This window comes from Rattus norvegicus, chromosome 17 (genome assembly GCF_036323735.1).
Source record: "Rattus norvegicus strain BN/NHsdMcwi chromosome 17, GRCr8, whole genome shotgun sequence".
Classification (NCBI taxonomy): domain Eukaryota; kingdom Metazoa; phylum Chordata; class Mammalia; order Rodentia; family Muridae; genus Rattus; species Rattus norvegicus.
Window position 1 is genome coordinate 21,475,227 of NC_086035.1, and position 26,299 is coordinate 21,501,525.

General features: G+C 39.9%; 1 protein-coding gene and 1 non-coding gene across 4 annotated transcripts in view; both read left to right on the plus strand.

Annotated features, from left to right (window-relative positions):
* The window catches only part of Ranbp9 (RAN binding protein 9), an 82,248-nt gene that overhangs the window by 48,510 nt on the left and 7,439 nt on the right, over positions 1 to 26,299 (plus strand). For 2 of the 3 annotated variants that reach the window (XM_039096249.2, NM_001427414.1), the window contains 8 exons: positions 2,571 to 2,593; positions 8,893 to 9,077; positions 11,336 to 11,448; positions 12,767 to 12,875; positions 14,347 to 14,537; positions 17,519 to 17,663; positions 20,239 to 20,360; positions 21,789 to 21,940. In XM_039096249.2, the coding sequence (XP_038952177.1) occupies positions 2,571 to 2,593; positions 8,893 to 9,077; positions 11,336 to 11,448; positions 12,767 to 12,875; positions 14,347 to 14,537; positions 17,519 to 17,663; positions 20,239 to 20,360; positions 21,789 to 21,940 (1,040 nt within the window). Of the gene's footprint in view, positions 1 to 2,570; positions 2,594 to 8,892; positions 9,078 to 11,335; positions 11,449 to 12,766; positions 12,876 to 14,346; positions 14,538 to 17,518; positions 17,664 to 20,238; positions 20,361 to 21,788; positions 21,941 to 26,299 lie in introns of those variants that run through there. The other variant, XM_063276666.1, reaches the window with a different exon arrangement.
* Positions 8,114 to 8,219, plus strand: LOC120098048 (U6 spliceosomal RNA). Its single transcript, XR_005495978.1, has one exon. It is a non-coding gene; the product is annotated as a U6 spliceosomal RNA (small nuclear RNA).

Genomic DNA, 26,299 nt, shown 5'->3' on the forward strand with positions numbered 1-26,299 from the left:
CAGCTTACTGACCACTTACAGGTTTATGAACAGTGTTTGTAAAGCTGCCGCACAGGCTCCTCAGAGGAAGTGAGAGAGGTGCCTGAGCGGTCACAGACACAGGCGCCTCTGTCTGCGCTTCAGGCTGGGGCCAGGGCTGCAGAGGTGGCCTGGTTAACAGAGGTTATCCCTGTGAACCAAGCATCCCTAAGAGTGGCCGCTGAACACAGCCCTACCCATTTATTTACATCAGTTACAGGTTTTCTGTGACTGTTTTCCTGGGGCAGTGGCCGAGTTGACTACTGGTGACAGAGACACTTATCGGAAAAGCAGAAAGTATTACCTAGCTGATCCCTTACAGGAAAGGTCTTCATGCTTTTGGTCTGGACTCTAGAAATCTAGAAGATAAAATGTTACTTGGCTCCTATCCCTTCCTCTTCCCAAGGGCATCTGTGGAGGGATATTTACATGTACTTACTATATAAAGAAAAACGGAGAAGTTTTTATTTGGAAAAATAAAAGAGGCATTGAAGTATGGAACTTAAGTAACGAGGGGTTTTTAACTTTTTTTTTTTTTTAAATCAGACATCATTTGTTACTTGAAGATAGCATGTCAGAAACTTCTTGGCAAGTCAGGAACTTGAAAAGTGAAATTTACTCTACCAGCTTCCTTTCTAGGCATCTGTTTATGGCCCTGAGTATGGCCCTGAACTGCGAAGGTCTGCATGCTTATTTGCACACGGCCAAAAGTGCTAATCTCTGGAGCTACTCTGGAATTTTTATTACCATTCTTGATAAAGAGCAAAACCTTTAGTAACTACTGACAAAGTTTTAGTAAAACAATGTAAGTTTAGAGACTTATAAGCACATATCTTTGAGAAAAATAATTAGGCTACATTAAAAAATGTTTTTAAAATGATACAGTTATGTTAAGATGTCCTCTTATTTTTTGTATTAAGATTTTTGGAATAAGTTTTTATATTTGGCTCCCATCCACTAACTATAGTGAATGAAACTAACTATAGTGAGGATATTTTGTATGGAAAGAAAAAACAAAGGACCCAGCTTAGCCTTCCTTTTGACAGATGCACACAGCTTACTGATTGGTAAAAGTCATAAAAACAGAGCTTTACCAACCACAAAGCATTGTTTTTATATTAAAAAATAAATCACAAGTTAAATATCTCTTATCTGAAATGTTTAGGACCAGAAACATGGAAGGTTTGGGGTTGCAGGATATTTGTGTGTATGTATCTGTAGGGAGATACCTTGGGATGGAACCCAAGTGTAAACAGAAAAAAATTACTCAAGTTTCATATGTGCCTGACACACACAACCTCAAAGTAATTTTGCCCTGTTGTTAGTATGCCTGCATCTTGAACATGGCCTATTACATGTGTTGTAATAGACCTTGACCCTAACGGTACCATTAGTTTTAGAATTTGAATATTCAGCTTAGAGTTGAATTGTTCAGCCTGATATTTATATCCACCGTGTCTTTTAACTTTATTTTTATAATAAGAGGCAGATAGCTTAAGGTGAGATTAGTTTTCTTGTGGCACAATGTAGTACTTGATGCTTGTAGAACAAGAGAGGTGCTGGTGTTTGTATGCCTCCTGCCGTGTATACGGGCAGTTTCATCGGCCTTGAGATGCTGCTTTTTAAAACAGTACAGTGAGATGCTATAGAAACCCTTGCCTGTAGTCTTTTTAGTTAAGAATGCCTGTACACTTATGCCCTTACTGATGATCCATGTATATCGTTGTAGTCTTTTTAGTTAAGAATGCCTGTATACTTATGCCATTACTGATGTTCCAGGTATGCCTGGCACATGGCTGTGTTGAATTCTTGTTGGGATATTCAGGAGCACTCTCCATTCTTCAAGAAAGAATAGATTTGTTGTGTTTTGAGACAAGGTCTCAGCATGTAGCCTAGACTGGCCACATACAGAGCTCCTTGTAACTCAGTTTCCTGAGTGCTAGCATAACAGGCATGTATTTCTATGTCCTGTCAAGAAACTGTTTTGTTTTGTTGTTTTAGAAATAAGTAGAATGCTTTCTTGTGTTCTGCTTTTCTTTTTAATAGAAAATGTCTATTCTTTTACCTAAAATCGTTTTTATTTTTGATTTTTGGAGACAGAGTCTCTTATATCACAAGCAGTGTTGCCACTGATGACTTTAAACTGATCATCTTGCCTCTGTCTTCTGAGGGATTACAGTCATGCACTACAGTGCTTGGTTCACACCTAAAACTTTATAAAGGCTAAACCTAGACCAGCATTTAGTGCTGAGGTGGATAATACAGCTTTTGGGTGAAGCTATGGAATCCGACACTGTTGCAGTCAGTGTTATCATAGAGCTCTGAAGGTTTTCTAATTGCTTTAAAACTCAGGAGTTAGTGCCTGTGTCTCAGAAATCGTGTGCATGACCAATAGGACGATGACTTCTATAGGACAGCAGTCACACAACATTAGGCTTTTCTTTCTCCTTTTCTTCCTTTCCTGTTCTCGCCCATTGCTTTAGTTAGATACTCAGCTTTTGTTATTACCGCCTCTGACGAAAGCCACTAATGCCTTTCTTTTTGTCTTGTAGGTATTGCTTTCACCGACTTACCGGTAAGACACGATTTTTTTTGAAAGATCTTATTTATTTTTATTTTTAACTAAAAGAAGCTCAAGAAACCAGAACTAGACATGTGGAGCAGCGTCACTCGTTCTAAGTGCGTGTGCTGGGCATCAAACAGAAGCCCCTTCTCGAGTCCTGTGGGGCTTCAGAAATAAGGCTCCAAAATGCACTGCATCCTGCTGCGCAGCATAAGTGAGATGACCCTAAGCCATACCCAGAAAGCTTCTGTCTTAGTTAGGGTCTTATTGCTGTGAACAGACACCATGATCAATGTAAGTTTTATAAAGGACAACATTTAATTGGGGCTGGCTTATAGGTTCAGAGGTTCAGTCCATTATCAAGGTGGTAACATGGCAGCATCCAGGCAGGCATAGTGCAGGAGGAGCTGAACGTTCTACGTCTTCACCTGAAGGAAGCCAGGAACAGACTGAACATCCCCAGGCAGCGAGGAGGAGGGTCTCCAAGCCCACCCCCACAGTGACACACTTGCTCTAACAAGGCCACACCTTCTAATGTGCCACTCCCTGGGCCAAGCATATGCAAACCATCACAGCTTTGCTTGGGGATTGGACCTGTGGCTTCCCATGCAATGGGCATTCCTTTACACTGAGCTATGCCCCCAGCCCCAAACACTCTTTTGTTACTATGTGTTCTTCTAAAATGTGGTTCCTGGATATGTTGGAGCTTTTCAGCTAGGGGTGCACACTTGTAACTGTGCATTCACCTAAGGGGTATTGGCGACCTGCCATTGTCAGCTCCTGTGCTTCTGGGCCAGTTAGCAGCCAGTAAAGATTTCAGGACTTGGGTTTTGAGATTAGTGTTTAAGGTAAGGAAATTTACAGAGTAAACACACGAAAAACATTGCATTGTATGATCTTTGAAGTTTATGTACTTTGGAGAGAAAGAGTTGTAGAAGTTGTCTGCTTTGCTCAAAGTGGGACTTGACAAAGTAGGTCAGTGGATATGTAGGACAGGAGTATTTAAGGGGAAGACAAGTGGTCAGGCAGAGTCCAAGACAGAATTTGGGGGCTAAAGAGATGGCTTATCAATTAAGAATACACACTGTTCTTCCAGAGAACCAGAGTTTAGTTTCCAGAGCCCATGTTAGGCAGCTCATAACTCCTTGTAACTTTAACTCCAGGGGATCTGACACCATTTTCTGGCCTCTGTAATCTTGTATTCATATACACAAACATAAATAATCTTTTTTTTTTTTTTTTTTTTTTTTTTTAGAAAGAGGACTTACTTTAAGATGGTAGGCTGAGGAACCTTTGACAGAGTTGATGGTGGAGATGGGAGTGCTTGGTGACAAGCAGAGCAGTCTTCTTTGCTTATTGCTTTGTATCTGAGAATCAAACCCCAGACTCGTGTGCATGGTTGGTAAAGGCGCATCACCAAGCTACACCTCAACACTTTTCTTTTTAAATCTTAAGATGGTAGCTCTCCATGCTGCTCCATCTATCTGCCCCTAAACTCTTGCTTGGGCATTCTTCTGCCATAACCTTCCTGGTAGACACCACAACAGGATTGGGTGGAACATTTTATGGGGTAAGGTAAGCAATTTAGTTGAGGATAGGAGTTAAGTATGGTCACATACACAGTTGGATTTGCAAACTGGAGGAATTAAAGAGAATTATCTGCAGTAAAGTTGGGGCCATTGACAGTTAAGGTGTTCAAGTTTTAACTGCATGTGGACAACTGCAGAAGTGTGTTGACACAGAAGAGAAGTAGACAGCTTTCTAGGACATGGTAAGTTTAGGAGAAAATAAGGAACTATCAAAAAGAAATTGAAAAGTAGTTAGTGGGTTAGAAAGACAATTTAATACCTTCTCACTGAAGGCCAGCTGAAGATACAAATCCAGCTGCTAAGATAAAGATAAGTGATAAAAGATCGCCATCAAGGATATCATATGGAAGCTCTTGTTTTGGCTTCTGGTTCCAAGGGATGAGAGTCTTAGTCATGGCAGGGAAGTTGGGCAGCAGGCAGACAACAGGAACAGGCTGAGAGATCACGTCTTCAACCACAAGCATGAAGCAGAGAGAACTTGAAAGGGATGGGGATTGCAAACTCTCAAAGCTTCTCCCCAGTGACATACTTCTTCCTGAACTTCTCCAAACAATATCACCAGCTGGGGACCGAGTGCTGAGATGTCTAAGCCCATGGGGAACATTGCTCACTCCAGCCACCACAGAAACATCAACTGCATCCGTGCTGTGATGAGTCTTGTCATGTCCTAACCCAAAACTGACCGTGCACTAGGTAGAGTAGAGGTCCCTGTAACACTGACAGGAAGGTTTAGCAGGGTGGAGAGAGTCTGATAGGAGTGAACCCAGTAGAGACAGGAAGAAGACTATTAATGACTTTGGAGAGAGAGAGCCTTGGTTAAAATGGGAGGTAGAGACATAGGGAAATAACTGGTGATGAAAAGGGGGTGAATAGAAAACAATCATTTAGATTTAAAATTCAGTTATATTTAGCACAATATTGTTATGCTAGGGGTTGGGGATTTAGCTCAGCGGTAGAGCGTTTGCCTAGCAAGCTCAAGGCCCTGGGTTCGGTCCCCAGCTCCGAAAAAAAGAAAAGAAAAAAAAATTGTTATGCTATTAAATGATTTCTAGAAAAAGGGGTTGATATATACTGTAACTACTGTAGTGACCATATTCTTCAATAAACAAGTGTGTAAGTGAAGGGAATTAGCTTTTGATTAGAGCTTTGTGGTGGTGACAGGCAGGATAGCAAAGTATGCACATGTAAGTTATTTTGTGTGGGAGAGTATGCATGCATGTACCAACACGCACGCACGCACGCACGCACACCACAGTAAGCAAACGTTAAGAACCTTCCTCTGTTGCTCTCACTGAGCCTGAAGCTTGCTTTTTTCCAGTGAACTTCTACAAATCCTCCATCTCTGCCCCCTCACAGAGATTACATACACACATATCCATGCCCAGCTTTCACACGGATTCTGGGGACTTGAACTCAGTTTCTCCTGCTTTCTCAGGAAACTGTCTTACCTACTGAGCTTACCCAGCAGGTGAATCCTGCAGGAAAGATGATGGCATCCTTACCTGTTGGGGGATCGTTCATAGAAACACGTGTAGCTCTTACAGGCTTTTGTTGCTGGGCATTTTGCTTGTTGATGCTCTGAGGCTGTTAAACTGCATCACTGGGTGGGCTGTGCTCTAGTAGTTCTCTTTGCCTATTGGTTGGCAGTGCAGTATTGATCAATCAGCAAAGGCATATCTGGTTTCTGTCTGCTTGTAGTGGTTTTCTGACCCACTTTGGTGATGTGTGGTAGCCTCCCCCACCCCTATGTAAGGTGAAACAATGGCAACTTTGTTATTACTGAGCAAGATAAATATGGTGGGAGCTCTTACAGGTTTCCTTTGATGGCCTGCGTCTCTAGGGCTCTAAACGCTGCACTTCACTTTTCTACTGCAATAAAAAAGGAAACACTAGTCTTTCCTGTAAAGGGATTGCTTAAAAAATATTTATATTTATATGTCTATGGCTTCTTTTGAGTTATTTGGAGCTTTGAGCCCTGGGGGAGTATATTTGTGAAAATCTTAATTGTCCTTGACTGTATTGTAACATTGGTCGTAGCATCTTCGCACAGTACTGACAACCTTGCGTCCCTTTGCTGTTTGTTTGAGACCCAGCTCAGCTGGAACCCATGATGATCCTTTTCCAGCCTCCTGGGACTTTATATAGGTTCCTACTAGAGCTTACATTTTTAAAAAACTTTTTTTCTTGTTTGAGAAATATCTTTTAAAAAACCAATTCAGTTTGAAGTTGGGTACACATTGCTTTTGTTGTCATTAGCTATTCTCCTTTAAGATTTGTTTTTAATTTTATGTATAGTCGTGTTCTGCTTGCATGCGTATCTGCAAACCACATGCGTGTTTGGGGCCAGCAGTGGCTTGCAAGGGCATAGGATCCCCTGGAACTGGAGTTATAGACAGTTGTGAACTGCCATGTGGGTGCTGGGAACTAAACCTGGGTCTTCTGTATAAGCAACAAGTGCTTTAACTGCACAGCCATCTCTATAGCCCCCGTCCATTTAAAACAATGCTACTTTCCAGTGCTGACTGGAAATCTGGTTGCCACAGATAGGTCATTTGCTCTTGCTTTTTGTTATTGCTGTTGTCTTGCTGTTGCTGTGTAGAAGAAATATTTATAATAGACTTAAACTTAAATTGTTAAATATTCATTTGAATGTGTACATTAGTAGGAATAAGATGTTTAAGACAGGGTTTCTCTTTGTGTTGCCCTGGCTGTCCTAGAACTCTTTCTGTAGAGCATGCTGACCTAGAATTCACAGAGAGCTGCCTGCTGGGAGCTGCCTGCTGGGATAGTAGTAACTTTTTAAAAAAGAAATTTCCTATCTATATTCTAAATGTATATAAGTGCATGGCAAACCATGCCTCCTTAAGTTTATGGGTTTGGTCCTAAAATTACAGAATTGTCTTGCCCCTTTGTTGATATCTTTGGTTCCTTGTATTTTTGCTTTAAAAATATCTAATAATTCTGTGATGGATTTCGATGAAAAGTTTGTCATGCTAGAAGAAATTTCTTTTTTCTTTTCTTTTTTTTTACACGATGCCATTAACAAGTTGTGTGCTTTTGGGTTGGGTCTCGTCTCAAGTTTTCTAACTGTTGAAATGAGAAGACTGTATTAAGTGTCTGACCTGCTTTGGGCTTAAGTTTTTCAGTGTGTTAGTTCTGCTGATTATGAAGAGTTAAAGCTGGGCACGATGAATCCCACCTGTATCCCACTTGGGAGGCTGAGTTCAGGGCCACCCTAAGACTTGTCGTAGTAAAGTATAAAGTATATAACCATAGTCTCCCCACCACAAAGAATCAATACTTTGTCTTATCTTAACAGATATCTATAATCTAATAAAACTTTGTACTTATTTTTGGCATATTTGTTTCTGATTCGTGTTGCTTATTGAAGTTATTTTTAAATACACCCTCAGTCTGCTTACAAAATATCTATCTTTACCTTGTTTTGTAGTGAAGATACTTGTAATAGCTACAAATAAAAACAAAGAAACAAGACACAAGTCCAAACAGTAAAGTGTGGGATGGTTTGGCGTCCTGGGAATAAAGATGAAACGTGTTCTAGTCTTGGTAGCCTGTTTTCTATGTTTGCTTGTTTGTAGTGGAACAACTCTGCACAAGTTATTTAACCTCTGGTTCTCAGTTTGTGCATCTGTGTAATGGCAGCAAACACCTCACAGGTGACTTTAAGGAGTGAAACTGGCATTTAGTGAACACGCAGTACATGATCTCTTTAGTTGCAATAGTCAGTAACAGCAAAAGAAGGAATCTGGCATTTTGGCTGTGTGTATTTGAAGATAACTTCTTTTTACATTTGATGGTTTTTTTTTTCACTATAGTATCTTAGAGTATATTTGAATGCATTTCAGTTTGAATATTCAGACTTGTGTCTTTCTTTGAAATTATACATTTGAGGTTTTAGTTTTGCATTAAAAAGCCCTAAAGTGTGCTCACTCGGCTGCACATGCACCAAAATTGGAATGATACAGAGAAGATTAGCATGGCTCCTGGGCAAAGATGATGTGCAAATTCGTGAACTAGTCCGTATTTTGGGAGAGGGGGGAGGGAGGGAGGGAGGGAGGGAGAGAGAGAGAGACGTGGGGGGGGGGGGACTGACTTTATGGCAACGCTGTCTTGCTTAAAGCAAGTTTTGTCACTGTCTTTGTAAAGGCAGGCCCTATAAGTGCTCTGGTAGTGATTGTAGTAAATTTTAACTGGTACTTTCTGTGAACTAGTATAATGGACAATTTTTAGATCTATAGCGTATATAGAGGCTGATAATTACTTATAAAGCTTTATAAGTGTTCTGATAATCTGAAGAGCATGGGTTAGATTTCCATGCGTTAGAAATATGGTGCCACGGGGATTTAGCTCAGTGGTAGAGCGCTTGCTAGGCGCAAGGCCCTGGGTTCGGTCCCCAGCTCCGAAAAAAAAAAGAAAAGAAAAAGAAAAGAAATACGGTGCCACATAGATTATGCAGCAGGGTCCAGAATTATCCACGTGGGTGAAAAATCTTAGTTGTTTACATTTTCTTGATGGTTAGAAGAAAATAACATTTTTTTTCATCCAACATGTAACGTGTTTTGTTTTAGTTGTCCTCCACTCATATTTAGATTGAGATTTTAATATACTCATATAAATTTATGCTTCTATTCTTGCACTGGAAGGTAATGAAGTCTTTAGTGTACCATCAGTAGATATTTAAAGAAATATGTTGTCTTACAGCCAAATTTGTATCCTACTGTGGGGCTTCAGACGCCTGGAGAAGTGGTTGATGCCAACTTTGGGCAACATCCTTTTGTGTTTGATATAGAAGACTACATGCGAGAATGGAGAACCAAAATACAGGCCCAGATAGACCGCTTTCCTATCGGGGATCGAGAAGGAGAATGGCAGACCATGATCCAAAAGTAAGAGCAAGGAATGTTTGAGTGTACAGATTCAAACACTGAATGTTTATAGGCAAACTATTAGCTTTGTATTCAAATGTATATGCAGAAGTCTAGTTTAAACCCTGATCATTTGTATGCACTAGTGATTATATTTTAATCTCAAAAAGTAATTCACCAGTTGGAGTAAAGTAGCGTTGATTTAAGCACACTCAGAATTGCGTTTGTGTGACCTAACTCGATGGAGGTAGTAAAGTTAACTCGAACATAAAGTAGCCTAATTCACTTTTACCAGTAGTAACATGACTCAGTGAAGTCTGCCTGTTGTGCAGTCAAACTTCTAAAAATGTTGACAGAAGAGAGATGAGTTTAGAGGGTGACCTAGACCGTCTGTTGGGTTCTGTGATTTAGGAGCATGACCTAGTGCGTCTTCATCAGCTGTAGTTCTGATCCACATGGAGGGAAAGGATGGTGGTCCAATGCTTACTCTCAATGTGGAGGAGTATGAGTACAGCCAGAATGGGCACACAGCGTGTTCCAGGGCTGAGGGTGTGGGGTGCTCTCTCGCTTAGCAGGGTATTAGCAGGGTGACTCTAATGATTGGAATGAACCCCTTCTTTACTTTGTATTTAGCATTTCAATTCAGGGAAACTTCCTATTCAGGAATCTACCCATACGCCTCTACCCAAAAAACTTCAGAAATTAAAATTTAAACACTTGGGCAGGAAAGATAGCACCACTAAGATGGCAGAAAGATGGCTTGCTGCCAAGTTTTTTCTATTCCTGGGACCCACATACTGGAAGGAGAGAAAAAGCCCCTACAAAGTTGTCCTCTGACCTCCATGTGTGTGCCATTGTGTGTGTATGCATACTCACAGTAAGCAAATAAGTAAATTAATTTTAGAAATAAAAAAGCCTTAGTAACTATTTTTAATGCTATTTCTTATATAAGTTACCATTAGACAGTTAGGATAAGATAAAGGGAATGAAGACCAAGGAGCAGTGGCTGTGGAGTTAGCCCAAGTGCAGCGTAAATACTTTGAATTCATTAGTAGTAATGGATGATGGCCAGCAGCAGAGAAGAAAGTAAGTAAGTGTTCCGTCTGAGGCAGAGCTTTGCAGTGGCTTTGTTTGTTTTATTTCATAGACTCATAAGGAGCAGCAGGAAAACTGAATTCCTTTGACATTCAACTCTGTCAGACTGTACATCTGTCAAAAGTCTAGAGACTGCCTAGATCCCACTGGTACTAAGTGACAGTTGTTAAGGCGGATGATGTAGATTGCATATATACAAAAATTAAATAACATTAAATTAAACATTCTGATTATACAATCTAGGCCAGTAAAATAGCCAACATCTTCAAATATATCATCAGTGTGCTGCCATGGTTGTGAAAGTATCTTTATAATTGCTTTAAAGGTTCTTCAATTTAAAATTTTACGAAAACCTTTCTGTGTATTGTTTAGGGAAGATAGTGGTTGAAGGTAACAGGTTTTTTTATTAATGTTGGATTACCAGTTTTGCTAACTATATTTTAAAGTTAGTGGCTTTTAAAATACAATCAGAGTAGTTTAATGGTACTAAATTTTTGTATATATGCAATCTACATCCGTCTTTAACAATGTCACTTAGTACTAGCGGGATCTAAGCAGTCTAGACTTTTGACAGATGTATAGTCTGACAGAGTTGAATGTCTTAGAAATGTATCACTGTCTTTAAGTCTTGCACAATTAATTTTCTGTCCAAAGCATCAAATTGGTGCAAGACTGGTTCTACATTGTTTAACTGTTCCCTTGTGGATTCTGTTCTGGGCTAACATCAGTGTCTCTCCTCACATTGTGAGATCTCATCTTATTTGACAGATGAGCACAGAAATAATTGGAACTGCAGAACACCAAATATTAATCAGTTCTCTCACAGTCGGGTATTTTACACCAAACTACTGTGTTATTGGATGTCTATTACAAAGGTGAGATAGAATTTTTGGTTAGCAGGATTGAATAATGGGAACATGGCTAAAGAACTTGGGTACTAGGGATCCCAGAGTTACATTTAAAAAGATGATTTTAATGCCTTTCGTCTCATTTTAAATTATCTTTTGGACTATTCATAACTAGAGCAAAATGTACTTTGAACTTATTTTAAAATTGAAGACGGAAGAGCCTGGCTTCAGGGAGATGGATTGATTCTGTAGCACCGCGTCGTACTCTGTTAACAAAAACTGTATCTGAAGCGTGTTCTCCTGACTAAAAGACATGTTTCTTCTTTTTGTTTTAAGAATGGTTTCATCTTACTTAGTCCACCATGGGTACTGTGCCACAGCAGAGGCCTTTGCCAGATCTACAGACCAGACTGTTCTAGAAGAATTAGCTTCCATTAAGAATAGACAAAGTAAGAATACTGTGGTACACAGCAAATACTTGTTTTTAAATAATAAGTTTGGTTGCTTTAACTTTTAGAAAACTATTTTTTATTAAACATTTCCCCAATGTATCATTTTAAAGTGGATGCCTCCAAATTTATTTGCATTGACTTTTTGAGTTGTTTGTTTTTGTGTGTGTCTTTGTTTGTGGCAGGGAGGAAGCTCTTCTGTTTGAAGCAGGTCTCATGTAGCCCAGGCTTGACCTTGAGCTCCTCATCCTCTTGTCACACTCATGGCCATTTGGAAAATTTGTTTAAAAGATTCACACTGGAGTTCTAAATGTAGAAATACATCTGAGAACATTAAAAAGAAATGCTTTTATTTTGTCTCCATTTAAACACACACACACACACACACACACACACACACACACACACACACACACACACACACACACACACACACACACACACACACACACACAAAAGACCTGCTCTCCTGTGGATTGGGATTGAGGTTGTTTAATGAGCCTCAGGCTCTGGGTTTGGTGTCAGCACCTGGTAGGGCAGGAAGGTGTACGAGATAAGAAGCCCTTGGTACAAAGAAAGGTTCCTTTTGTTATTTTGGTACTGGTCTTGATGAGGTAGTGGAGATAGTATATGAAATAAGTATTTTCTTTGAGAGAAATTTAAATATCTTCTAATTTGCTACCTAAATGTAAGGTGTTGTTGGTCATGAAGTACACTACTGCATAGGGCCACGTGGCTGGTGCTGTTTTCATCAGCGCACGGCAGCCTGACAACCGACGTAAGTTAGACATGGTAGATCCCACCTGCTGGGCAGGGTGGAATGATAGAACAGCAAACTGGCAACAGTATGCTGGGTGAGCGAATCTTCTCCTAGGTGAGAAGGCCAGCCTGCTGTAGCACACACAGCAGGCTGTCCCTTAGCAGAGCAGGTCACTTACTCAGAGTTGGTCTGACAAAGCTCCAACCCTTTCAGAGGCTGCTGCTCTAGTCCTGGGTCAGAAGGTCCAATAAGACATCGAAGTGCTGTTTCTTAGAAGTATAGTCTTCCAAATCTTACTGTTCAAAAAGATAATTCTGGTCAATGGATGTTTTCCCTATAATATTTACATATTTATTAATGATATTTCAAAGTAATCTCTGAAATAACTTGTGCTTTCTATTTTTTTTCTTGAATTTCCTAATCTAAACTTAAAAATTTTAGAAAAAGAGTTTAACAATAATTATTTAGAGGTTTTCTCTGTCGCTTGTTTTCTGGAGAGGTTTAAGGATGTCTCTGCTTTTTAGAGGTTAAACATTTTTGCTTTTTTTTTCTGAATAGGAATTCAGAAGTTGGTGTTAGCAGGACGAATGGGAGAAGCCATTGAAACAACACAACAGTTATACCCAAGTTTACTTGAAAGAAATCCCAATCTCCTTTTCACATTAAAGTAAGTTTTATAAATGTCGTTTTATGTGTTATACATCCCTTCCTCCCATCCCCTTGTGTTATACATCTTAATTAAAATTATCTTCAAAGTCGGTAGTTCTGATTTTGCTCTGCCTTGCTTCAGGTATTTACATGTAAGATAACACAGCACATGTAAATGATGTTTAGGAACATGTGGAGCAAGGATGTGTGCCACCGTAGCAGAGCAGATGCTAGCGTGTGTGAACAAACAGAAGGTGCTGTGTGTCAGGGCCTCTGCACAGGATGCCTGTGTGTGATTTTATCATTCCATCTTTCTTAAAACGTGAATGTCTTACTTAGTGCGAATGTCTTTTTTAGAAAGCAGTAATCTCTAGTGGTAGAGCGCTTACCTAGGAAGCGCAAGGCCCTGGGTTCGGTCCCCAGCTCCGAAAAAAAGAACCAAAAAAAAAAAAAAAAAAAGAAAGCAGTAATCTCAATTTCCTCTTGAAAGAGACGCCTAAAATTAACTCTCCTGGATATATTGAAAGTCATGGTAAACTAAATACAGTCTACCCATTCTCAGACGTTCAGGTACACTTGCGTGTTTGTGCATCAGTGGGGCTTGTCTGTCTTAGACTGCCCATTACACACTAGCTTCTCCCTTGTTCACTTGCCCAGAGCCCTCAGTGACTGACTTAGTCATTTAGCAAACTGCCCTTAAGTTTCATCTGTACTGTAGCACCTGTCAGAATTTTCCTTAATTTTGAAGACTGAAGATCATCCCATCCTGTGTAAGTAGTGTGTGTTTCTAGTCTTCTGTCCTTCTGTCTGTTGATGGCGTTGCTTCTGTCTGTCTCTTCTACTGTGAATAATTCTGCTTTGTACAAGCATCTGCTTAAGTCATAGCTTTCAATTCTCTGATTATTTACCTAGAAGTAGAATTGCTGGCTCATTTGAGGACCCTGTGTACTGTTCTCCTGTGTACTGTGTCCTCTGATTTACTTCCTGAATAGTAGAAGGTTTCCAGTCTTTCCACATTCACCATTGACACTTATTTTCTGCATTTTAGGTTTCTAGACATCCTAATTTGACATTAAAAAACCAAATCTTCATTGTTTAAAAAGAATGCCTTTAATCAATCCACCATTCATAAGACAGAGGCAGGTAGATCCCTGAGATTTCAGAGCCAGCCAGGGCTGCAAAGTGAGACCCAGTATCAGAAAACAAAAAGGAAGTTGGGATGCTACTGAGCTGAGGATTTCAATCCTCTAAGCAGTACAAAGTCAACTGAGGTCCATTTTGGCTGGGAGTTTGGAATGCAGCCTAGGCTGGGTAAGGAAGGGCCAGGAGAAGGCTATGCAGGTCCATGTGTGCCAAACCTTGCTTACCTACTCACTTGATATGATACCAAGTAAAATACTGATTTTAAGTTTTAAAATTCGGCCTAGTTTAATGTAGCTACATACAGATGTAATGTTTATCCCTAAGTAAACTTTCTTTTTTTCTTTCAGAGTACGTCAATTTATAGAAATGGTGAATGGTACAGATAGTGAAGTGCGGTGTTTGGGAGGCCGAAGTCCAAAATCTCAAGATAGTTATCCCGTCAGTCCTCGGCCCTTTAGTAGTCCAAGCATGAGTCCCAGTCACGGAATGAGTATCCACAGCCTAGCACCAGGCAAAGGCAGTACTGCTCATTTTCCTGGTGAGATGACAACTTTTCAGTTTTTTTATTGTTTATGTAATTTTGAGTTAAAAACTTTTTAATCTAAACATTTTGGTACGTTTTTCCAGTGTGTGTACAATGTCATGTTTTACATGAGAGAACGTGGACAGGACACTAACACCAAGAAGTGTCATGGAAAATTGAGACTGTTAATAGATCTCCACAAATACATGTCATCATTCAAAATAAGTTGTCACTAAAACCATTGACAATAGTGAGAAAGTAATTATGGATTTTAAAAAATGTGGATTTAAATGTGATCTGGCTATGCTGTCCCACCTATTACCAAGCCTAGTTGGGCTTCCTGTCTCTCTTGACTCATTCCTAACCTGTTTTTTACAAGTTCATTTCCTTTTCTGTCTCCTTTTCAGCCTGCTTAATACTCACTTTGGCCCTTGGTGTTCTCGTAATTAAAATTTCCTTTGTTGGCTTTTTGCTTTTTGAATATCTTTAATTCTTTCCCAACATGAACTCTTTTTTTTTTTTCTTTTTTCTTTTTTCTTTTTTCTTTTTTCTTTTTTTCGGAGCTGGGGACCGAACCCAGGGCCTTGCGTTTGCTAGGCAAGCACTCTACCACTGAGCTAAATCCCCAACCCCAACATGAACTCTTAGCTCTATGTATTTAACTTTATTTTTGTTGTTTGATTTTTCATTCTTTATTCTTGAGTCAGTGGATTAAACAAGTAGTATTACCCAGGTACTGATTCAGAGATGTTAAGAAGTACCACTAAGTTTTACAAAGTTTGACCTGTTTAAATGCATTTTAACCCTTACTTATGAGCTATGTGTAATATCGTTTAGTGTAGAAAGTAAACACACACACAGTCTGCATATCTTGAACTACAAGAGTGCTGTGAATAGCCACATACAGTTTTATTTAGGTATACATTTCCACAACAAAAGTACTTACAGTTATGTCAGTAAAACACTACCCCAAATATTGGTGCTGTTATTCTTGCTACTGGAAGCATTTTCTTTCAAAAGCTTTAATTTCATGAAGGAAATTTTAATTTAATTTCATTAAAGCTTAACAAATATGTTGTAAGCACAAGAAGATTTTAAATCAAAAGGCTCCTCAACACAGAAGTCTTAGCATAAAACTTTTAGTTCTTTACAAAGATAGAACACTGCTCTCCTGAAAAGAATATTAAAGCGAAGGATCTATTAGTACAGATAAACACTCTTACCAAAATTTGGTTCCTTAAGAAAGGAATTAGTCACTCTATTTAATAACCTCTCAAGCCGCTGTTGTCTAAAACCTTCAACTACATAGAGTACAAGTCTCAACTTTGATAGTCAAAAAAGACACTTAGAGTTCACAAGTAAGCACCTATAGGACATAACTTGCAATGCACAGATCTGCCTAAAGCATAAGTCCTGCTTCCTTCTACATGTGGGACCGCATGCTCTGCCGTACTTCCTGGGTTTGGTCATTCAACTCCAGAAAGCAATTCAAATATGGCCAGATAAGGCAGGGTGTTAAAAGCTTGGATTAGGAATCTAACACTGAAGACCTCTTTCATTGCATGCCTACCAGGACTACTGTAGAAAACAGTTATAATTTACAGCTTCCACAGAAAATATCATAATTTTGGAAACTATTAATGGTGTCAAGATCTTGACCTTAAAGCGTTTCCAGCCCTTTTGAATTCTTTATCCATTTAAGTCTGCAGCTCTAGTAAGCTTCCTTGGGTCCTTTTAAGACAATTTGGACTTGGATTTGTCCTCCAGTTGGCATTGTCTTGTGGGTGATTCTCAGTGATGAACTCCCAACAAGCTTGTCAGTAACATCCACTGATTCCATGTAAGGACCCTGCTCATCCCCAAAGCCATACACATACATAATTGTTTAGAAAAAGAACTCTTTCTTTTGTTTGTCTACTTTCTGCTTCTCCAGTTTCTTTCCTGTTCATCTGCCATCCTCCCAGCTCAGGAGCCTGCCAAGTCTGTATTTAGTCTGTGGAGCAGAGCAGGTACTCCCTTCTTCCCATCAGTGCCGTCTTCTTCCCTACAGTTAGGCTGCACTGCTTTCCCAGGCTTATTGAGTCACTGTCCCGTATGATGAGGACAAGGCTTGCATGATAGTATCCTCGGGATGACACCACTCTTGAATATCATACAGTTGGTATATTCATTGATAAAAGGTGATGATTATAACATGCCACATAATGACATTGCTGTCAGTGACAAACTATACAGAGTGGCCTCATGCATCTTGATGGAGCAGAAAAACACAAAATCACATGGTATTTTTTATTGTAATCTTTTTTATATTAAAGTATATAAATATGTACCATTGCATGCAGAATTCTTTCTTTAGAGAAAAATATTTTCATTTTAATGTGTGGATATTTTGCCTGCATATATGTATGGTTGTTGTACCATATGTGTACATTGCCAGGAGAGGCCAGAGAAGGTGTTGGATCCCCTGGAATTGAAGTTATCAGATGATCGTATGGCACCATGTGGGTAGTGGAAATTGAGCCCAGGCCTTCTGCAAGAGCAGCTAGAGCACTAGACTGCTGAGCCATCTCTCCAGCCCCATATTATGATTTCTTATAGCATATATATGATATAGTAACATGCTGGCCAGGTTTATAGCCCAGGAGGCTTAGGCTATCCCACAGTGCCTAGATAAGCTGGACCATCTAGGCATTTGTAAGAGTGTTCGATGATGTTAGCACTGCCGTGAAATCACTAACCCAGTTCTTACAATCTGTCCTTATTATAAACACTAGTGATTGTGTGGATTAAGCTAGATCTGTAATTAAATTCAGAGGAAATACTATTTTATAATGATATTATCAAGCTTTAAAAATAATCTCTATTTAAATACCCCATTGGCTTTCCTATATTCTAAGATTGTTAAATATAAAATCAAAATATAAAAGTATTTTTTGCAACCTAATCGATTTGTTGTTTGTTTCTATGTTGTACCTTTTCTTCTGCTTTCTTCTCAGGTTTTGAAAGTTGTAGCAATGGTGTAATATCAAATAAAGCACATCAATCATATTGCCATAGTAAACATCAGTTATCCAGTTTGAATGTACCGGAACTAAACAGTATCAATGTGTCAAGATCACAGCAAGTTAATAACTTCACCAGGTAATAAGTGACTTCCCTAACTTCTGTGTTACTAGGAATGGCCATGGCATTGATGGCATCTTTACTGATAGTCTGTAGTCCATACTAAGGTCTGCAGCTCTGCTCCCAGAAAGTAAAAGGGTAGGGACTCTGTTTCCTACAGGCTTTTAACGTCCTTGCGGGTAGAGCTCTGTTCTACAGAGTAAGTTCCAGGAGAGCCAAGGCTAAGTACAGAGACTCTGTCTCGAAAAACAAACAAAAAGAAGATATATCTTAATGAACATACTATGTGCCTCTACACACTCAGATTTAACATTAATGGGTTCTTAAAAACCATGCAGTGTAATCACTTGAATACAAGCATTAAAGAGCAAATTTATAAGCATTCAGCCTGCCCAGTGATGTAGCCTTTCCTGTAACTAGAGCCAGAAACACTGCATTTTCAAGCAGTGTTCTGAGTTTCTTATTGAAAGAGAACCAACTGGTAGCATGGAATCTCATAGCAAATAATATTTTAAATACAAATATAATTTTTAAATTTATATTTGAAATTTTGGAAAGAGACTGAAGTTTCTAGGGTTATCTATTACATGAGACAAAAATTGTAAGGGTAAAAGGTACAGGATCCTGGGGCAGGGCACAAAACCCTGAGAGCGTAGGAGAGAACTGCTGTAAAGGGTGGGCACTCTTTGGCAGTCAGTGACCTCTTAGAATGAAAATAGACAAATTCTGGATGCAAAACCCAAATGGTAATTAGGACTTCAGAGTTGGCATTTTGATTGTTGACGGTTCTGCCTGCCTTTGTTCCGTGGTAGCTTTCTGTTAGTCTGTGACATTTTCTCTTCGATGCTGTCCTTTGACAGGAGGTTGCTCAGCAGACCAGTTATTACCTGCGTCCTTGCTTAGCCACAGAGTTGTGATAAAATGTCCTGTCCTCCGGTGCAGTAAAGAAGGAAAGGCAGTAAACTTAGCAGCTACTCCTAAAACTGCTAGTTAGTAAGAAGCATTTGTACTTGGGTAATGTCTTTTTGCACTAATATTGTGAAGTTGATAAAGATGGCGTGAATGCTTTAAACCATTTTACAGATGTCTACCTGACTATCAGAAAGTAAATGCTGTTTCTGAAGGTCACTAATTGGGCAGTAAGTTGCGGAGCTGAAGTTCTTACCAGGATTTCTGACTTAGGAACTTGTGCTTCTCTCCCATTGTCTGAAGCACTCTATTCACTCCTGTTCTGCCCTTAAGACCCAGGTCCAGGTGTCACCTCTTGTAGGTGTCAGTTACCTGGTTGTTCCCTCATTTTCCTGGCCATGTGCCTTCCCACCGCATGTTGTACTACTCCTTTTGATTGACCTTTTCCACAACACTGATGGACACCACGGGATACACAGACTAGCTAAGTACAGGCTGTTTAGTCTTGGAGAGCTGTGTGTCCTTAGTGTTCAACAAGGCTCTCTCAAATGCGTGTGAGTGGATGAGTAGATAAACATGCCCCTCAAATACCAAGTCGGGTTGTTCAAAAACCATGACAGTAAGGATTTTAAAGTTTAAAATGTTTTCCTACTTATGAGATTTTTCTAATAAACAGACTTTTTCTTATTGAATCAGTCTGTTGTGTAGTTCTGAGTCCTTTGCCTCACTCTGACTGGTCTTTCTTTACCTTATAGATTTGTTGTACAGGGGGCGGGGTGGGAGAGGTGTTGGTGTGATGTGCACATGTGCAGCCCTATTCAGCTGTGAGGAGTGGGTGATCTGTACTAGGGTTTGGCTTTTGTTTTGATACAGTGCAGGGTGAGCAAGGATGGGGCCTGTTCAGAACACATTTGGGTGCTGTTTAAAAGTGTTGAGTGGGTAAGTGGTGGCGCACACCTGTGATCTCTCGTATTTAGGAGGTGGGGCCAGGGGCATGGTAAGGTCAAGGCCTGGGCAACTAGCCAACAAGACAGTACAGCACAGTAGCTGTGCTGCCTCGACCCTACGAAGCTGGAGATTTTGTTTGGTTTGTTTTCCTATTAGTTACTTTTGAAACAGCATAGTCTTAAATAGCATGGAAGGGTAACAAAAGGAAAGTTTTAGTAATGTGGATATAGAAAAGTCCAGAAGCTTGTAAAAAGTCTAGAAACATACCGAATATTGAGGACAAGGAAGAACACTGGGCTCTTTGAGTCAGATTTATCAGTTTGGAGGGCAAAGTTTCTCCATTAAATGCTGGAAATGATTCTTGCAGGCAGTGGAGAGGGTTGTCTCAGAAAGATTCAAGCACAACGATAAAAGTATAGATTTGTATAGTGCAGTATAGATTGAACGTTTGAAAACTACGTATTATGCCAAAGCATGGCTTTCTCATACCAATGCTAAGCACAGGAGCCACTGCACTTGTGCATGTGCCTCTGCCCCGTTACCTCCAGGAGCGCAGATTTGTTAAAGGTCAGTCATCGTGGGTGTAGTTTGATATGTGTGAAATTTAACCTCATTTCCCTCATTTGCAGATTGCGATTGCCTTATGAAAATTACCCTCTTACAGGCTAAGAAGTTGTGTAGTAATAACGTACCTTAAACTAATTTCTAAAATGAGGTTTGTTTTCTTCATTTTCAGTAATGATGTAGACATGGAAACAGATCACTACTCCAATGGAGTTGGAGAAACTTCATCCAATGGTTTCCTAAATGGTAGCTCTAAACATGACCACGAAATGGAAGATTGTGACACCGAAATGGGTCTGCAGTGATATTTCTTACATTTTAAATAAAAAATGGTGGCTACAAGGTTATGTTTTTACTTGGACTGATTCACAGCTAAGCATAAGCCAGATTTCAGGATGCAATATCTCACATACACTTGTGAGCATGGGTTGCTGGAGCTAGCGGGCCCTTTGGCTCCTGATGGAGGTGCCGGTCTTCCTGGCTCAGCTATCCTTTGTACTTCACTGCCCTGGGGATGAAGGCTGGAGACAGGAAACATTTTTACACCGATATCAGTGTAGTCAGTGAGTCCAAGTGGGTAGAAACTATGTTGTAAACTAATCTCTTAAAGTCAGTAAATGCAAACATGTGAAATGTCTAGTGCTATCCATAGGTGTGACTTCTTTAAAACAACACCTGATTGCCTCACTTTTTTATCAAATGGTGAAAATGATTGAGTCCTATAAATTGTTAGAATTGGCTGCGGTATTCATTTCTTTGTATTTTGAGACTGAAAGGTAGTCACTGCATTGTTTAAGGGACAATCTGATCTTTCCTGCTGGGAAGACCCTGTGTATCTAGACACACTTATACACACTGGGCAGGGGCAAGAGTTCTAGAGTCAGATTTTCCTGGATTTGAAAGCTGCAACTGCCACTTACTAGCTGCTTGACCTTGGACAGAATGTGTAGCTGCTCTGTGCCTCAGTTTTTTCATCTGTAAAATGGGTAAAATAAATCTCAGTCACTGTGAAGAGCAGATGAATTCATCTCTAAAAAGCTAATTATATCAAGTACTCGTTAACGTTAGCGTTTTCTTCATCATCATATGGATGCTGCTACCAATAGTGATTTTTATGAGTACAGTGTTTCAGTACCAAGTGTTAGTCAACATATATAATATAAAATACTTTTAAGGGTAACATTTTCCTTAGTAGTGTAATTGGTCTTTTTCATTAGTAAGATAAAATATCATCTGTGCTTCTACTGGGGTCTTAACTTCTAAGAACATTTTAATCTATTTCTGTTTGCTGTCTGTTAAAGCCCGAGAGGGGAGTTACTGTTCCATATACCCACCCACCCCCATCATGTTTCATGGAGTGTAGGAGTTACACTTAACTTTCCATGCAAACACTGGACAGTTCTTGTACCACGGCTGCACATTGAATGTCGGATTCCAAACTCTTGAGACACATAAAATATAGCTTTGAGCTACATGGAAATTTTTGACTTTTTGTGTTCAGCAGCCAGTCATGGTAGTAGCAGCCTGTAACTCCAGCCCTTGGGAGGTCATTGCCAGCCTAACAAGACCTTGTCTCGAGAATATTCATAGCTATCTGTATTTAGATGAACTAAAAAGTAGTTACTGAAGAACATATGATATGTTAAAAAGAAAACTTGTATGCTCACTGGTTTTTTGTTTTCTGTTCAGTAAGTAGTGAACTAGCTGTTGTTTTGCCTACAGAAGTTGACTGCAGTCAGTTAAGACGCCAGCTGTGTGGAGGAAGTCAAGCTGCCATAGAGAGAATGATTCACTTTGGCCGAGAGCTACAAGCCATGAGTGAGCAGCTGAGGAGGGAATGCGGCAAGAACACAGCAAATAAGAAAATGCTGAAGGTAAGAATGTCGCTTGCTTTCTGGGAGGCTTACTGGAGAGGTTTCAGTCCGTTCCCACTTGCCACTGTCGTTCCTGGGTCTGTGGTAAGAGAGAACCTCAGTGCAGGGAACTCAGTAGAGTAGGGCTGACTGGGAGAGAGAGGACAGGGCCCTTTGTAGGCAAGCATCCAGTGACCTTCACTGACTTAGGTTCTACATGGGGACCTAGTCTTACACCCATGAGCTTTTGAGAGAATATTTCATAGTCAAACCATATCATATGTTTTCCCTTGAGACATAAATGTGTCAGAGGTACCAGATGTAGTTTTATTAAACATTAAGCAAAGTGGTAGAAATTCTGGGGAATTTGCACTTGGGGTCCCTCAGTCGGTGCCCATTTGTGAGTCAGAACTCTTGGTGGCATAGGCAGTTCTGATCTGGAACATTGGGTTTCACACACGCAGTCTTAAGTGCCAGCTCTGCTGCACCGAGATACCGTGTCCCCTGGGACTCCCTGTGCAATTGCCGTGCCTGCTGAAACCATGAACTTGACGTGCATATTTTGGTAAACACTGTTTTAGGGTTGCAACAAGTTAAATTGGTTTTATGGGAATCAGTGAAGGATTAGATCCATTTTTTTATGTCTAGAATGGTTAAAATACATTTTGAAGTCTCTTCTGGACAAGTCCATGGTGGGTGAAAAGGATAAAATTTCAATAAAAAGTTAACCACAGTTTGAGTTTTTAAAAGTTAAATTGTTACAGATAAAACACCACACACCAAAACTACGCAGACTCATAGACTGTGGTAAATCTCAGTAACCATTGGTATAGCACCTGTTCTGATGCTCTGGGGCTTCACATTGGATTCTTACATTTTCACCGTCAAATATATTTTTATGTATTCATGCACCACCATAAAAAACAAATCTATGAAAGAAGTAGAACTAGAAAAATAGCTTTCTGTTCTCTTTCATAACTCCTGTTACCTGCATTTACCTCCAAATCCTATTGATTCTGGCCCTGGATAGGACAGAATACCGTAAGTAGGAAGCACATGGAGGAAGAGGCCTTCATCCCATGGCAAAGGAAAGCAGAGAGAAAGGAAGAAACTGGGATCATCTATATCCTTGAAAGACACAGTCCCAGGGACCTACTTCCTGTAACTAGCTCCTGTCTCCCTAAGTTTCCAGGACTTCCAAAAATAGCACTGCCTGCTGAGATAGCCTGTGACAAACATTTCACATCCCAACACAGCACCTCCCAGAAGGCAAAGGGAAACACACTTAATGGGCCTTGTGACCAGTGATTAGAGATTACATGAAAGGGCAGATGACTGCTTATATTTGTTCTGAACCTGAACTGAGAATGTAGTGATTGGTAACTTGTAATAGTACCCACCGTATCCAATACCTTATCCTTAGCAGAAAGCCAGCACTAGTAAGTATTTATTTGCACAGTAGTCTCAATTAAAGGCATTGTTTTACATTACAGTAGCTGAGGTTGGAAGAGCAGTGTCATTACCCACCATCTGCTGGGTCACATGACACTTGAGTTTCTAGCCGTAATCCTCAGCAATGAAGAGAGTTAAATTACTAGATATGAAAGAGTCCGTAGAAACAAATGTCATGTGTCAGGAAAGTGGCTGTCCACGTTTGCCTTAGAGGATTTTCTCATGGTCAGATTATGTCTTTATAACTCTCCAGTGGTAAGTATCTCTCTCTTGAGTACATGCTAGTCTATAGCATCACTACCTATCCCTGTGCAGCTCTTGAGAAGTACCCGTTGAAGAGTGTTGTGAAAGTTAACATGGTGGGCCTTTGGTTAATTTCTAGGCATCTGAACAGTACTTTGCAAGATGCTAAGGGCTGTTTTAGGGCTTTAGTTCCTAATATTTCTGATATTTAAAATTGTTGATGGGGGCCAACAGTTCAGCTCAGTGGTCTAGTGCTTACGTGTGCTAGAGGAGGCTCTTGATTTTACATAAGCACTGACACACACACACACACACACACACACACACACACACACACACACACACACACACACACACGGGGGACAGAAACAGATTTCTAACAGTTTTTGTTTAAATGTGTTACATATACTGGTATATATGGTAGAAGTTAAAACTAAATTTTTAAAAACTAGAAATTCTCAATTTAAAATCTTTATGAAAAATGTACTCCCACTTAAATGGGGTCTCTAATGTAATAATAGATGAGCTATATTCTCATACCTCCTTCTACATCGAGTCCATAAATCAGACATTTGGGCTACGAAAGTGAAAAGGGCAAGGAAACGTTAGTGATACAATGAACAGTTTTAAGTTTGACACCTCCTTGAAAGGAGCCCAAACACTGTCCCTGGACTACATTGATGGAAATGTCTCGTGTAAGTGATACTTGAGAATATGAAATGTGCTCAAGAATTCTTAGGCCTCCTTATTTATATTCAAGTCATCTGACTGTGTAGATTCTCAAAACTTTGTGCTAATTGACCTGGATGAAGGAATGTGCGGTAGTCTACTGCCTTTGAATATTTAGGATTATACTCCCATAATCTCACTGTGTCTTTGGTTTAACATGACACTCAGAAAACATCCTTATGTGACCATACTTTAGAAGTATTTCTTGATTACACTGAATTATGTGAAAAGTTCATCTTTGCTAAAGAGGATTACACTTCTGACTTCTTTCCTCTTTGTTTTCCCAAATTTACCTTGCTTTGGCTAGGGATGAGTGACGCAACTAATTTATAAGAAGTCAAGAGGATATGGGGAAAACAGAAATGTAGATGAGGCTCTGAAATTATCACCTGTCACTCTTTATTTGGGGCCATATTTGATTATGGGTTGTTTTTCTTTAGTGTTTGGAGATTTTGAAAACCTTCTAGATCACACATGTAATTGTGTGTCATTTGATGAAGAGGATATGTTTTAAGAAATACACTAGATAGTTTTGTCCTTGTGCAAACATTGTATACATAACACAGACCTAGATGGTCTAGCTACTGCACAGCTTGCCATTTTCCAGTGTGTGTGCACTGTGGCACACACTGTATATTTCCTCACCACAGACACTGAGTAGTACTGACATGACAGGAGTGATGTCAGTATGTAATAGATTCCCATTATAGTCTGAGGTCACTTTGTATGTGCAGGCTGTCAGTGGCCTAGGCATGCTTATGCAAAACAGCACACACAAAGAGAATGGTGTGAAGTTAAAGGTAAAACTTTGCTAATACTTTTTTGATTGTATGGAGCAGTGTTCTGTTTCCCTTTATATGCACCACCCTGAAGTAAATGGCTAGGGAGTTCCTATATCTGTGGTTGGCCCAAAGTGTCTTCTGAGCCTTTGTCCTTACAGGTCTCTAGTCTTGTCATCTTTATTTATTTTAGTCTTTCTTTCCTCTTTTCTTGTCATCTTTATTTTTTGTTCCTAAGAGCCTATTCCTTCCTATATCTCCCAGGGAAACCGCCTGGATTGGTTGGTTTGCCAACCATTCCTTGAATGTTAGCAGTGTGAATCAGTCATGGTCTCAAGAAGCTTTCAGTGCAGCAACTGACAGAGAGAGAGCCAGCCACGATTGACACTGTCTGGAAACTGCTCTGGCTCTCAAAATTGAGCGAGTCTACGCTTCCCTCAGACGTTACATCCACTGAGACAATCTTTTTTTTCTTAATGACGCATAACCTGTAGTGGCACTGTATTTCCTTCAGGTGTGTGTCTTAGGCCCCCAAAGCGTTGACAATTACAGTGGCACCTTTTAAAACAGCGTCTCACTAGTATTTCTCCCATTAATCGACATACAGTTTTGAAGTGACTGTATGTGTGTGACTTGCAGTTTTCTATGCATTGCTGTTGTGTTTCTGTGATAACTATGTACATGCATCTTGGTTTCTTTGAAGATTTTCCATTGAGGTAAATGTTAGACATTACTGAAGAAGGCTCTGGGTGGCTCTACTCTGGCTCATGCTGTACGTTGCTAGGCTGCATCTGGAACCTTTGTACTAGGGAACCAGCAGTGGAAGTGGATTATAGGAGTAGCACCAGGGCCTTAGTCCTGTCCTAGTGGGCAGCACTTGCTCCAGCCCTGTAAGTAGTTACCTAATACAGCATTCTCAGCAGGGTAAGGACACCCACTCTGCTCTCCTCATTTCATTTGTCTTCCTCGTCCTTGAACTCCTAGGTGTTTATGCTTGGGAGTTTGATGCTGGTTTTCTTGCTTAGAACTTTTCTCTGCTTCTAAGCCAACAGTTCTCAATCTGTGGGTCACAACCCCTTTGTGGGGCGTACCTGTCAGATATCCTGCATATCAAATATTTATATTAACAATTCCTAACAGTAGCAAAATTACAGTTACAAAGTAGCAATGAAGTAAT